This window comes from Rattus rattus, chromosome 7 (genome assembly GCF_011064425.1).
Source record: "Rattus rattus isolate New Zealand chromosome 7, Rrattus_CSIRO_v1, whole genome shotgun sequence".
Lineage (NCBI taxonomy): Eukaryota > Metazoa > Chordata > Mammalia > Rodentia > Muridae > Rattus > Rattus rattus.
In genome coordinates this window covers 19,707,341-19,722,275 of record NC_046160.1, presented here as the reverse complement: position 1 = coordinate 19,722,275, position 14,935 = coordinate 19,707,341, and the positions used below count along the sequence as shown (strand labels likewise).

At 46.6% G+C, this 14,935-nt stretch overlaps 1 protein-coding gene across 1 annotated transcript in view; it reads right to left on the bottom strand.

Annotated features, from left to right (window-relative positions):
* Positions 1-14,935, bottom strand: part of Galnt14 (polypeptide N-acetylgalactosaminyltransferase 14) — a 218,177-nt gene that overhangs the window by 23,088 nt on the left and 180,154 nt on the right. Inside the window, exons 7-9 of the mRNA XM_032908938.1 lie at positions 9,532-9,619; positions 8,638-8,722; positions 6,086-6,189 (exon numbers count right to left, since the gene is read on the bottom strand). Coding sequence (XP_032764829.1) covers positions 6,086-6,189; positions 8,638-8,722; positions 9,532-9,619 — 277 coding nt within the window. The remainder of the gene's footprint in view (positions 1-6,085; positions 6,190-8,637; positions 8,723-9,531; positions 9,620-14,935) is intronic.

The following is a 14,935-nucleotide window of genomic DNA, read 5'->3' as shown; positions in this document are numbered from 1 at the left end:
TTATTATGGAAGCCTGTTGCAATAAAAGGATGAAGAATTTGCCCTCTCTCAAGCTCTCCGGCTTGTACATTTTGCCATGGATGATAAAGCGAGCAAACCCTATTCAATCTTGGACTTCCCACTCTCCAAGATAGTAGAAATAGAGCTCTATTCCTTCCGAACTGCCCAATGTGGTATCCTGCGACAGCAGCACAAAATCAACTAAGACAATCCCATTGTTTTTTAATGAATGCTCTAATTTGACTAGAGATCATCCTATTGGCTTACAAAAGATAGCTTTGGATCTGTGAGCCAAACTCATTCTACTTCACATCTGGGACACCTGGCACTGTATTAAGGCCTCTACTTCTGGACCAGTATTAACCACATGTTTATAGTGGTTACTCATGGCCCTGTGATTATGAACACCCTTCAACTTTCCAAACTCCGATAACTCCGATGGCAAATAAGCAACTGTGTTCCTCTTTGACAGTATGTGGGACATTTAGGAGTAGAAACAAAGGGTGGCCTGGAGAATCACACATGACACTGGGCTCCAGCAGAGCAGCCCAGAGGGTGTCATGTATCATTATGTATTTGGGGAAAGAGGATGTTTCCTCAAATGTGAGTGCTTGTCCTTATTGAGGCCATTTCCCTAATCTTGGGCTAAAAGCAAAAGCATGAGCACTGAGGTACCTCAGCAGATAAGACTGTCCTTTATCAGACATTCCGTTCTGAGGGGAAGGCAGCCAACTCTAATGGAGCAGAGACTCGGCTCTCTTCACACAGCCCCATGACAGGTAGATGTGACAAGATTCCTGTGTTACTTTAACGATTCTCCTCAAGCTTAGAAGGCTTGGGAGGGTCCCCTACTCAGTGCCTTCCATGGCTGAAGTCAAAGTATCAGCAGGATCCTGTCCCTTCATGGAGGCTCTGAAGGGGACTTTGCTGTGAAGCTCATTCAGCTGTTTTTAGAAAGTTACTCAAGGCTTCAGGACTTAGGTTCCCGTCTCCTTACTGGCTGATGGCCCAGAATTTCTTTCAGCTACTTCTTGCTGTCTCTTCCATCTTTAAACCAACAGCTGCTAATGTCCCTTTGGAGCATGGCACCTGGCTTACGCCGACTCTGCTGCTGCGTGCCTGAGAACGCTCTCTGATTTTAGAGATCCTGGGATATTAGATTGGACCCGTTTCCAACATTCCCCAACCCATTGATTAGAGACCTCATCACACTGCTTAAAAACTTTGTGTCACATAAGGTCACATCCAAACAAGCTCCAGGTATTTGGGGGTACGGCTGTCTTTGAGGGGAGCTGTTCATCCTACTTAAGAGATCACCTTTTCCCCCTTCAAGCCCTAGAAACTGACTCAGGAAGGGGAGGTAACTTTCCCAAGGGTACTCAGTAGTAACTAAGGGCTTCAAACCTACTCCTATTTCATCTCACAGCCCAAGTTCTTCCTGAACCATCCATGTCCCCTGGGCCTGGAATAGCTTGGCATCCCAGACTCCATTTTAGGCATGGTGGGTGGTAGCAAGTCTCTTTTGGGTTCTACCTCATCTCTCTTTTTTTGCACTGTCCTTTGTGCCTGCTGTGCTTTGGAAATCCCCCATTCTAAATTCAGGAATCCCATATTCACCCTGTATGTGTGCCAAAGCTTCCTGGTTTTGGAAGTATGCACTGCCACCCCCACCTTGCCGTGCACACTCCCTTGTTACTGGCAACAGATTCTTTTTTTTCCCTCTAGAGACCAAAAGCTAAAAGTGAGATGTGGCTCAGGCTCCGAGTCAGTAGAGTAAGTAGATATATATTACATGTATCCTGTGTTATGTAAATTGGAGCTTAAGTATCCAATTTTAATGCAAATCAACTTCTGAAAAAAAAAATCTAAAAAGCCACATTTCCCTAAAGCCTGCTCATGTCCTAAACTGTGGATATAATTATCAAAAGTGCTCAGCTCATTTTAGAAACACTTGGTGGGAATGAAGTACCAGGTCAGCAGGTGGGGAGGTTAACCAACAGCATGGCTTTTACAAGGCCCTGCAGCCAATCCATCTACAGCCATTTCTACAGTGGAAGATGGGGCGAGGTAAGGGAAGGATCGGGCTCAGTCCCAGTCACCCTGGCCAAAGAGCACATGCCATTTTGGAGCTGTGAACTAAAGCCAACATTACGCAGGCGAACATGTCCAGAGCACACAGAAACTCTACTGTCTAGAGAGAACTGACATATCAGCCTGCTGCTATTGTTTACACAATCAGAGTCCCTTCAAACGTGGCTCCACTGAATTCTATGGAAACTCTTTCAAATGATGCCTCGGGTATTGTAGTATCCGCCCTTCATTCTTTTCCCAGATTCAACCAAACAGGGACTGGTATTTTATTGAAAATAGACTATTGCTTTTGTCTTGAGCATACATGTATAGCCATTTCTTACTATCTCCCCTGAACCATGAAGATTAACAACTGTTTACATAGTATTTATGTTCTTTTATGTCTTATAAGTAATGGGAGAGCAATTTAAGTAATGCAAGTGCTTGCACATAGGTTCTATGCAAATTTGACGCGATTTTATATAAGGGACTTGAGCACCCGTGGGTTTGGGTGTGGGATGATCTTTGGAACCCAAAGAGACATATGTTTCTGGATTGCTTTGCCACCCAGAAATCCTTTCCCATTCAGTCTCTCGCTTTTCACACATGCATTTTGTGAGCAGTTTCAACTATTCTGGGCCTTGCGAACCAGAAATGAGATGAACTTTCCGCTCTCGCCTTAAGGGAGCCGGCAGTGGGGCAGGCATAGAACCAGACAGCTACATACTTAGATGGTCAGCGGAAGGGTGATAGAAAGAACTCTGCGCTGAAAAAAATGGGATGGCAAAGTGGGTGGGTGGATGGGGGAGGGGTGGTAGCAAAAGGGAAGGCTGAGAAAGTGTCCCAGCCAAAGAAGAGGTCACCCAGAGCTGCCATCTTCAGGGGTTCATAGTGGGTGCATAAGGAGGCTCTGTAGAGGGGCCTGAACAGTCTGAAAGTTCAGGAGGGTCTACCAAGATTGGAAGGGTGGGGAGCAGCCTGGTGAACCTAGGAAGATGGATACTTTCATGGGAGAGGGGTAAGAGGGAGCCCTTGTGGACACAGACCTGGGAGACTTGCCTCTCAGCAAGGGCACTTTGGCAGGAGCTGAAGAGTAGACCTGACAGTAATAAATAGCACTGGAGAACTATTTAGCAAAGGGTGTGGCCAGGATGGAAGGTGTGTGTGTGTGTCTGTGTGTGTGTGTAGTCTGTGTGTGTGTATAGTCTGTATGTAGTGTGTATGTGTATAATGTATATATGTATAGTGTATGTAAAGTATGTCTGTACAGTGTGTGTGTGTATTGTGTGTGTATAGTGTGTGTGTGTGTGTGTGTGTGTGTGCGCGTGCGCGCGCGTGTGTGTGTGTGTGTGATGGGTTATACCCTACAGACAGGATTCCTTTGCTCTGCAAGGCACCTTTCATCCTCTTTTATAGCCAAAGCATGCTAATGCCTCCATTCAGATAGCTAATCGTCAGTCAGTCATGTGGACCCACTTTAGAATTCCCAACCTTCTCGTACTTTACGGCCTGGTTTTCCACTCCTTGAAACTGCTACCCTGTGCACATAACCATGTCATGTATCTGCTCTTAGAAAAAGTCCTTGATTTTTCTGGTAGTTTTAAGTACAAAAATACTTTTACGAAAGAAAGAAAGGAAAGGCAAAAGGGGGGGGGGGAAGAATCCAGAAAAGGCTTTCAAAGCACGATTGGCTGGCTATAGCATAATAGAATGTTGGGGCGCAGGGAAACAGAGAGATTGCTGTGGTGGCTGTCTACAGTGCTTCTCTGCTCTCAAAAATCTTGTGATGGATTTTAAATGTCTTTCCCACACCTCACAGGGACCGTTTCCCGACTGCGCTATTCAAATCAGCCCTTGGTAATACCAAACCCCTCAGAAGCTGGCTGGAAGAGATTGCATCTTGATTTGAGCAGCTGTGTGTTAACATCGCTCGAAAGAAAGGGTGCTGGTAAGTCAGACCAGAATGTGCCATCCTGCAAATGACAATGCTGCCGGCATCCAAATGCGACTGCTGCACCCAAGAGGGATCATCCTCACCTCGTGCGGTTCAAGAGGACAGGGAGAACCCCAGCAGACAAACTGGACGGAGCTGAAGTATAACTTAGAGGGATTTTCTGTTGATTCCACAAAAATTCTTAACCCAGAATATGCCAGATGGCAAAAGTCTCTGAATCATTATGGGTGGCTTTAGGGAAGAGACTGGACCACAGTTGTCTATCAGAGGGCTGCAGGGGGCACTTATTTGCTGCTGGGGAGGAGTGCTAGAACTTCTTAGTAAGGAGTGATGGAATACCCAGCTTCCCCTAGGCTGGTGAAGGCAGACTTAGCCTTGAACCCCACACCAGCGCATCCACGATTCCTGTTACATTCCACACCTGCTGGAGATCCAGATTTGTTACTGTGCTTCCAGTTTGACCCCCACTTGGCAAGAGACCAATTCCCTGATAGATTTCTCCCCTTTACTGCCCCGGCTGGGAGAACAGATGCTGTGGGTCAGGCCAATGCCATAAATTTCTGAGAGATAATTCTTAGTGACTGAGGAAGAAAGCCATAAAGCACCCGGATGGCAGGGGCAGAAGACGACAAAGGCAGTGGCTAATGCCAGACAGCTTAGTGTCAGGAGGAACCCATGGATCACTTTTCTGGCCTGTGTACTGTTCCCCAGGCCCATGCTTCCACACCCCCCAGTGCCCACAGAGGAGAAGCACCCATCACAAGGACTCCCTCTCTTATATTTCTCTGATTGGTTTGCTCAACCAGTAGTCATTGTGGGCCTCCTGAATAATAGGCCTTAGGCACACTGAGGGATGGAGATATTGAGGGACAAAGCAGGCCACATGACATCTCTGGTTCTGACTGCTACTTAGTTTCTCTGAGGTCTTACTTCCTGGGTAGACTCACATGCCCATTGCATACCACCTGAACTGACTGGTTTTGTGTGTTAACTTGACACAAGATGAGGTTATCACAGAAAAAGGAGCCTCCCTTGAGGATCTCCCATGAGACTCATCTGTAAGGCATTTTCTCAATTAGTGACCAAGGATGGGAGGGCCCATTGTGGGTGGTGTCATCCCTGGGCTGATAGTCTTGAGTTCTATAAGAAAGCAAGCTGAGCAAGCCAGAGGAAGCAATCCAGTAAGTAACATCCCTCCATGGCCTCTCTGTATCAGCTCCTGATTCTTGACCTGCCTGAGTTCCAGTCCTGACTTCCTTTGGTGACGAACAGCAAGGTGGAAGTGTAAGCTGAACCAACCTTTTACTCCCAAACTTGCTTTCTTGGTCATGGTGTTTTACACAGGAATAGAAACCCTGACTAAGATACCACCATTCTCAGTTACCTCAAGATAGTCACAGCACCCCCAAGAAGGAAGGTTGTTATAGCAAAGCTGCACTTTCCATAGAGGGACAGAGGATAACTGAGTGTTACTAGATGGATGACCTGGGGTTCCCATCTGAGATGTTTTCCCTGTAGCTGCAAATGTAGTGGCCAGGGCAGGGCACTATGTGCAGTAGCCAGCTCCTCTCCCTCCCTGCTTCCGGTCCCACTGAAAGGTGAGGGTGAACTTCCTCTTGGTTTTTGTGGTGATTAACCTGGCACTATGATGAGAAGGGATTACCCTCTCATTCCTCTCCCACATTCTTTCCCTCCTCAGTCTTCTTCAACTCCAGATTCCTCCAGTGCTTCTAGTTCGAATCTACCTCTGGCCCCATGGACTTGGCATTCATCTTGGCTCTCTTGAATTTCACATCTCACTTTCTCCCTCAAGAATCTGCTTGGTCATGTTTCCCTGGTCCTTGGTGTCTATACTCAGCATGGAGAAATTCTCTGCTATGTCCACCTTCCAACAATTACTGTTCTGGGACCCTAACCAGTCTTTCTCCTAAAGGAGTGACTCAGATTTCCCAGAAACCCCCTGCCAGATCCTGGTTACTGTTCAGTTAATGCAGTAACTAAGACACAGTTCTCAGGCTGTACTGAACAATTCAGGTCATGACATATGAAACAGAGACTTACCAAAGTTCTCCCCGCCCCAGATGTCCATGTCCACGTCATATTTACCCAGGTAATCGAACCAGGCTTTGTCAATCACGAAGAGCCCTCCAGCTATGATTGGAGTCCTGTGTGTTTGGAAGGAAGATAAGGTCGGGCATCACATGAGGAAGTAACTTCAAACTCTTTGGTTCTGGGAGTCCAGAACTCAAGGCAATTTTCTCCTCATTTCTGGCCCTCCTCAGAAAAGCCAATATATTTTTAGGCTATCTAAAACAAGGATCTGCAGCAGAGTTCTGTCCTCTGCTTGAAAATTCCCTGACCTTGCAGTCAGGAAACTTCACTTATCAACACCCCTCCAAGGATCGTCCACCTGCCCCTCCTCTCCAGCTCTTCCCAGTGAGGCTCTTGGGGCAGAGCTGGCAGGCCACCGACCAGGCAGAGAAAGGCCATTAGCAATCTAGCCAGGTCCTGACCTGGGCTCACTTCCTTGATTTGAGTCTGTTCCTTTAGTCTATATCTTGAATTCCTTCCTTCTACTCAAAATAAAAGTGTTACTGAAATCCTAATTTCCAGTATTTCAGGACGTGACCTTGTTTAGAGACAGAAGATTACCTCTAGAGAGGTAACCAAGTTAAAACAGGGTAATCAGGGTGCGTCAATGTGACTGGGGTTCCTATAAGGAGGGAATTTGGTGTGCAAATGTCCATATACCAAGAGGAAGGTGTGGGAACTAGAAAGAAGGTGCAAAGAGCAAAGAGGCCTGGGCAGCCATCAACTCTGGGGACGCCTCACCTGCCTCTCAACCATAGCACATGTTTTTGCCATTTAAGCAATGTGGGTACTCGTTATAGCCACAATAAACTAATACACCTTCTTCTTCGTGTGTCTGTGGGGTGGTGGTTGTCCTTTAACCTACTATGACTCTTGTTTGCTCAGAGAGATGTCAGAGAAGTTGCTCGAAAAGAGAGAATGCGGGTAGGTAGACAAGAGCCACAGGAGCCATCCAGGCAATTCTATAAGGATTAGGACAAGTGTCAGTAAAATTAATGGCTAAGATTGTGAACACTCAGGATCGTGGCTCCTGCTTTAATGTGCCCAGAAAGCAAAGGGAGTTTTTGTCTCCGCAGCAAAGCTGGAGAGCAGGTCAGAAGGCTGAGCTTACCTTTGCTATGACTACCTGCTGCTCCTGAAAGACTGGTCTAATCCTGGAAACACTCCCTCCCTGATAAGCAACATACCTAAGAAGTCCTGTCCCAAGACATTTCTTTTTTCCCTATGAATGGGAGAACCCAGGTAGTGCCATCTCTGCCCATGCTTTGATCTACTCCTCTGAAGTACCTGCATGGGCTACCCTCCCCCCACACCCAAAACCTGTTCCATGTACTGACATAGGAGAGCGCAGTGCTCAGCCTGGTGGGAGGCGGCTCCTTTCCCTTCAAAAAAAAAGGGGGGGGGACAGCGTCCTGAGTGTTATCCAATTCTACTATCTCTCCTGGACTCACTCTGGATTCTGAAGGTTGGAGACAGGAAAAAGAGCTGGTGGGTGCATGAGATAAAAGTCTCACTTCATAGCTGAGCTCTCAGTTTCCTCCCACCTGTCTAGTCCACTACCATTGAGCTCTTTGATACCTCTAGTCTTTAGTTCAACCTAAGTCAATCAAATATCTATAATGAGGGAGGGGCCAGAGACACAGACATTCTTGATTAACCTTGGGCTTTCCTAAGTGACTGGATGGAGAGATTCCAGTCTACTGGCCCTGTCTGTGGTTATTCAAACAATCCAGATCTCCCTGCTGCTCGCTGAGGCAGAACTGTTTGAGTCTGGAGGTTCCCAGGAAACCTTGGATGAGCTTACTAATCAGTCTCAAGTACAACATCAAGTATAGCATCATATCTCAATGCTGAGACCGCAGATTCCTCTGCAGGATAGAAACTAGGTTTTATTCTAGGCCAGAACCTCTCCAATGGCTGTGAACTCCAGGAAGACAGCTTGCTAGCCCAAGGGACAATGGAACTGAGAAAGAGAATGCATGGCAGAGCCATCTACCACATGGCCACTTGGCTCACTTCAAGTCACCATGTTTACATAAGACAAGCATAGAAGTGTCAGTACATGGTGGAGGTCATGCCCTCCTACCAGTTGACAGTTACAGAGTTTATAGCCTCCACAAACCCACCCTCTCTGAGCTGAATCCTGGCAACCAAGACCTTGGGCCCATGGGCCTTAGGGAGTATGTCTTCCCTCACCAGAGACCCAGATGAGATGATGTTGGACTCTTACGTGTTAGCCACCAGGAGGTGTAAAAGCCCCCATGGCCTGTGTAAAGGTGGAGTGTTGGTTGCCACTCCTCAGCATAGGTCTCTTAAGGTCCCAATCCCTTCAGGAAATTTTAATGCAGATAGAAACCTTCTAGAAAAAGAGCAAATGTAGAGATTCTCTGACCCAGGCTTTTGTTCCTGTTTTTCAGCTCTTCTGAACAAACACCCAGCATGGACCTTTCTGAACCATGGGGCAGTGGGATCAAGTGGAGCTGAACCTGCCCACCCTCTCCTACAGTAGCCTTTTTACTCACCGGATGGGCTCAGTAGGGTCTAGGCGCAAAGCTTTCTGTTCTACGGAGAGCTGCTCCCACTGGAAGTGCAGGCTCCAGTCAAACCCTAAAACACAGCATTGACCCAGTTGATTCGGCTTCTCACAGAACACTCAGAGCTCCGTTATCCCATTCCTTCCCCAGTTCCTGGGGAAACTGGTCCCTGGGATGTCAAGTCCCCCCTGGTCTGACCACAGCAGGGCCACCAAAGTTATTTCTGAACTCCCTTCTCCCCCTCTAACCTATGGAGTCTCTCTGAAGCTCCCTCCTAGGTGAAGTTGAGGAATCAAGGACAAAGGGTAAAAGTCAAGGTACATGGCACAAAGGTGACAATAATGGGCAGTTATGAGACAAAAGTTATAGGTCTGGGTCTTAGGAAGGAGTAATTGGGGGTCTTGGGTGCAAACCACCTCAAAGTTAGTCTTGGGTGGAATTGAACTGTGCTTAGGCAGAGAGCAGGGGAGGAGCCTTTCTGGGAGAGGGTGAAATGCCACAGTGGCAGACCAACAACATAACACAGGACACCTTGCTCCCCTACATCCTCATGTCTAGAGGTGAGCCCCAGATTAAAGTGAGGACTCTGGAAGCTGGGGTGTCTGGCTTATATCCCCAACATTTCCCTTCGCTGTCCCAAGAGAAAGGGCCAAACTAAACTGAATTTTATTACAAGGTAGAGACATGGACATGTCGGACAACCAGGGGGCCTTCCTTCATTTTTCCTATTTTGAGATGAGGTGAAGGAAGAAGAGGAGGAGAAGGAGGGAGAGGAAGAACAGGAAGAGAAAGACTGAGAAAAAAAAAAGGAGAAACAAGAGAAAGAGGAGATGAGGAGGAAGGGGAGGAGGGGGAGGAGGGAAGGAGTATTAGCTCACTCACCCCCTCTGAGCTCTGAGGCAGACTCAATATAGTTGAAGGTGTCCAGGTTAATGATGTCAATCACAGGGCACACTACCCTTGTGTAATCCTATAAAACAAAAACCTGCATTCAGTTTTCATGGAGGACCTGCTGACTGAGGGTCAGGGAACGTGGGAAGCTGGGGGTGTGATCAACTAGTGACCCTGTTCTATAGTCATATGAAGCAAATCTAGGCGTCCCCAAAGAGAACCTGGGTTCTTTCACCTGAGGCCTAAGGATCTTAGGCAAGCTAATGAATAGCAGTTCCCTGCAGTCAGATACATATCTCTATTTCCAGTCCTGAATTCCAGCCTGCCGAACAGCTCAGTATGCCACAGGCTACTTCCATGTACACATCCATTCAGTTCTGCAACAGTGGCTTCACCATCTCCCAACACACACTCCTTCCTTCAAGTTTTGTTTTCTATTAAAAGAGCAACCCATGTCCTCTTCCCCTAGCACTGAATTGAGATTTGCCTTGTCCATCAACCAGATCAGGTTCTGACTCTAAAGTAGTATCCTGCCCTTCCTAATGCTGAAATCTTTTAATATAGTTCCTCATGTTGTGGTGACCCAGCCACAAAATTACTTTCATTCCTACTCCATAACTGTAATTTCGCTGCTGTTATGAGTCATAATGTAAATAGCTGATGTGCAGGATATCTGATATGTGACCCCCAAAGAAGTTGAGACCCACAACTTCAGAAGCATTCCTCTAATTCTTCTGAATCCACATTGACTCTTGCACAGAGAACCGCAATGGACCTCTAAGCTCTTCCCCATCTCTGTTTCCTTTCCTTCTGTTTCCTACGCTCTTTCTGCTCTGCTAATCTGGCCATGCTACTCAATTGCCCAATACTTTAGTCACCTCTAACATAAGGTACCTTTCTGAACACAGACTCTAAGGCCATCTAAGCCTGCTTTCACATATGAGTGTGAACATGAGATGTTGGTTTGAGCAGAACAGACATTACCAGAGGCAGGGAAGGAACAGTGGGGGAGGGAACACAAGAGATAATTGATAACAGGCACTAAAATTCAGTGAAAGGAGGCATAATTCCTACAGTTCTCCAGCACAGCAGAGAAGATGGAGATTTTAATAATTTATTATATATTTCAAAATGTTGAAGAAAAGATTTTGAATATTCTCAGCGCAAAGAAATGATCAATGTCTGAGATGACAGAAATGCTAATTAGCTTAATTTGATCACTACTCCTTTATACATATATGGGAATGTTACCCAGTACTCCATACCCTAGTACCCCATGTATAAGTAAAAGTATTTTGTCAATTAAAAAAAAGTCATGTGCTTTTCTTTTCAATTTCATCACAGTCCTTCCCAGTTTGTAACTATGAAAGTCATCAGGAGAGACAGGCAGAGAGATGGCTCAGTGGTTAACAGTGCTTCCTGCTCTTCCAAGAGGACTTGGGTTCAGTTCCCAGTACCCACATCAGGAGACTTACAAACACCTATACTTCTGGCTTCAGAGGATCTGGTACCTCTGGCCTCCATGGGCACCTGCACACATGTGTATGTGCACATATCCACTTACAGATGCACATATACACACAATTAAAGATAAAGTAATATCTAAAGAATCATCTAAGGGATATTTTCAAACTAACCAGGCTCACATCCTCAGCTCATAGTGGCTACCAAACCTATCAAGTTTGTCCACTGTAGGGGAGTATTTAACAGCAATATTAGCCCCGACAGTGGTACAAGCAAGCTGGGAAGAGGACGACTTTTGGATCTCATACTGAGAGTCAAGTGATCTGCAGAGGCTAGCACATCTCAAGACAGCTATCCTCAGACCCATCATCCTTGGGCTATTTCAGACTTCAAGAACTTCTGCTTCTCCTTGAGGCCCTTCAATTTCCAGGTTCAATTTTTTTTTCTTCCAAATGAGGTTGTCTTCTTATTTTAATCTCCAGAATCACTGAGCACTTGATTCCAAGTTCACAGACTTAATTTGGCCCTGAGCCTCCCACATCCAACTCTCTCTGACAGTAACAAGGTGCTGCTGAAAACCAATTGGCCCAGGTGGCAAGGAATGCTTAGTGCCACCGCACCACTTCTGCTGTAGGGACGTTGTGAAATCGTCAGCTGTCAGCACTGCACCTGTCTGGGTGCCATGGCTTCTTAGGGGCTACTCTCCAGCCACTGATGTGTGTCTGAGCACAGTACTCATATCGCTTTAGTTTTAAAATGAAATCAAAGGTTCAGAAACATATTCTGTAAGTCTGACAACGTCTTCATTTTCTTTTTCCCTCCTGTGTTCAGGGACTAGTGCAGCTGCACAGATTCCTTCAGTGACCCATGCACAATGAAGGATTTAAACACATCCAGAGGCATGTCTAGTCTGTGCCCAGCTGCTAAGGATAACCTTTAAGCCCTTGAAACATCCTGCCTAGAAGACAGTCATCATTTACCTGGGAGTCTTGGGACACATTAGATACTCTGTGCTAACAGTGTGGTGTATGTAAGGGGTTTGTCCCATCAAGTACCAACTTGATCTCCGGTAGCCACATGGTGACCATGAACCATGAAGGTCAGGTTCAGGTATAGGACTGAAGCCCAGTTTGAACCCTGTATACCAATGCATAGAGCTGCTCTGGTTGCCACACTCCCGCTTCCTGACCCTGGGCTGTCTGTCATACAGTTCTTCCAGAACAAGCAAACACAGTCTCTGGAACCCTTCTGGGAGTGGAGAGCTAAGCAGTCATGATGCAACTTTCCACAGGGCCCTTCCTCCTGCTGCTGGAAACCTATTTCCTTTCACTGTAATCAATGATAAACACAAGTAGATCAGCTTTGCTGACTTGTAAATCCTTGTATTGAGCCCAAGAATGGTCTTGAGGACTCTTAGACTATAACAATCCTGTTTTGTTTTAGTGGAAAGGAAACTGCCTTCACTATTTAAAAATCAAAATGAAAACCCAAGTCTCGAGCCTTTAGCCTCAAACTCCACATGGGTACTTCTCCACAGCTGTGACAGCCTCCCTCTCAGGAAACAAGCCCTCTCCTAAACACTGAGGACTTGTGTCCTGGGCTCTCCAGCACACCTCAACTGTGGTATCTGCTCTGTGGAGACAGGCAGGCAAGGAGGTCTGTTTGGGATAGGGCAAGTGCTCTGTGGGGTTATTACCTGGAGAGAGGCTACAGAAGCCTTTGTGAATGAGTTAGCAGAACAAGAACACCAGTTACCTGTGTGAAAAGATTAGTACCCACTCTCTGGTGTGCTCCTTGGGTCTAGTCCAGACTCTGGCAGGCAGCAGATGTTCAATGGAATTGGCTAAAGGGGAGACTATCAGTCGCTTAGATGATATTATATAGGTGATTGCCAGGAGCCCATGGGTTGCTTATAGCTTAACAGGACAGCTTCTCAGGCTGTAGGCTCAGTGATGGAAAGAGTCTCAATACAATACCCAGAGTCATCAGAGGCTCCCGTTGTGTGCCCCTCAAAGGGTATAACGGGAAACTCAGGCTCTGGCTTAAGTATAAGCAAGCAGCTGGTGAAATCCCTGGCTGATTCCCGACTATTCCCTAGCCCCCATTTCCTCCCTCTACCTTGAAAATCCCAGTCTATTCCCAGTCTATTCCCACTCTTGCTCCTGCCCCAGCCATATGTCTCCTGCCTACTCCCTCTTACCAAGAGGCTGAGAGCACCCAGTGTAGCCATCAATTACAGTCGCTGTCATACCTCATGTTCCCTCACCGATTCACATAATTAAAGCATACTGTGAATGGGCAATCAGAAACTTCTAGAAGCACTCTCTCAGGCCGTCACCAGCACTCTCAAGTCTTCCCCCGATATAGGAGTTGTTGGGAGACATAGATGAGTAAGGAGATGCGGCAATCTAGGATTGTAGAGTGATCTGACTCAGGGTCTAGAAACAGTCTAGGGGGGTCTTTCAGCTGGCCTGGGAGGAGGTGTGATATATTAGTTAAGTTTTCCTCTCTATGAACAAATACTTGACAAGAAGCAACTGAAAGGAAGGAAGGATCTATTTAGGCTCTCTGTGGCAGAGAAGGCACAACATGGCACCAGGAGCTCCTGTGGAAGCCAAGCTGGAGTGTGAGGCCACTTGCTTATATCTCCCTAGATCAGAAAGCGAAGAGAGATTACTAGGAAGAGGAGAAGGCATAATTCCTTAAGATACACCCGTAGAAACCTACTTCCTGCTGCTAGACCCCTCCTCCCCCTAGCTCCATAAAGTTCCACATCAGTACCACCAGCTGGAGACCTAATAGTCAAATACATAAGCCAGCAGAGAGTAGATGATCAGTTTACATCCAAATCATTCATTTGCAAGAAGCTGGGGATGGGGGTTGTTACATAGGTGCTATTGGGGATGGGGATGCATTTGTTGACAAACTATCTGGATTTCTATTTGTGTTCTGTCGGGTAGAAATGTGTATGACCTTATTAGATTGGCACATTCTGTGGAATTCTGTTTGTAAATCTGCGAAGCGAAGGCGCGTCGCTATTATTGGTAAAATGATCCTGCCTTTTTAATAGAGCTTGCTTAAGGAAGCAAGAGAGGAAAACACATGCAAAGGTGTTGAAGGCTACATAAACGATTATATATATACATTTGCTGAACGTTGAAAGGATTGAGAATTCTTAAAATCTCCTTCCCTTCAAAGAAATACATAGGGAAGGAGGTGGAAGAAAGAAGCTTATGTTAGCTCACACGTGCGCGCGCGCGCGCACGCACACACACACACACACACACACACACACACACAGCAGAAACCAACTTGGTGAGTGTTTCCAGTATCAAGTAATTAGGGGGAAGAGAAGGAAAATTAGAGGGGTGTTACAGCTGAGGATGGCAGAGGAGAGCCCAAGCCTAGCTTCTTTCTTATTTTGTTCTATTTTTGAAAAAACTCTCAATCTCCAATCACAACTTAAAGTGTTTCCATTTCCAATCGCAGGATCAAGTCACATTCTATGTGGAGACAAGCCACACACAAAGAAGCCCAGAAGCACGGCTGGAATGCTTACACATTCTCTACCCGGTGGGGGCTGGCCCAGGGTCCTCACCTCCCCATAGCATCAAGAGGCAGGGCTTTCAGGGTAATCTTGGAGGCCCACAGAGATTTTCTAGATGGATCCTGGGGCCTGTCTCACTAATCTCACTGTGAAAGGTTGAGCTCAGAAGGTGACAGGGACCAAGAAGCTAAGCTCTATCATGGGGCCAAATGACTCCCAGAGGAGTGTTTGCAGGAAGTCAAACTCCCATTTGATAAAGCAAAGAAGACTGGCAGCCTGTAGGTAAGGCTGGTTGCAGATAGGGAAATGAGAGCATCTCTCAGAGAGTTCCTCCAGATGGACTTCCAGCCACTGGGGAAGGGCTCCAGACCCGTTAAGGCTGAA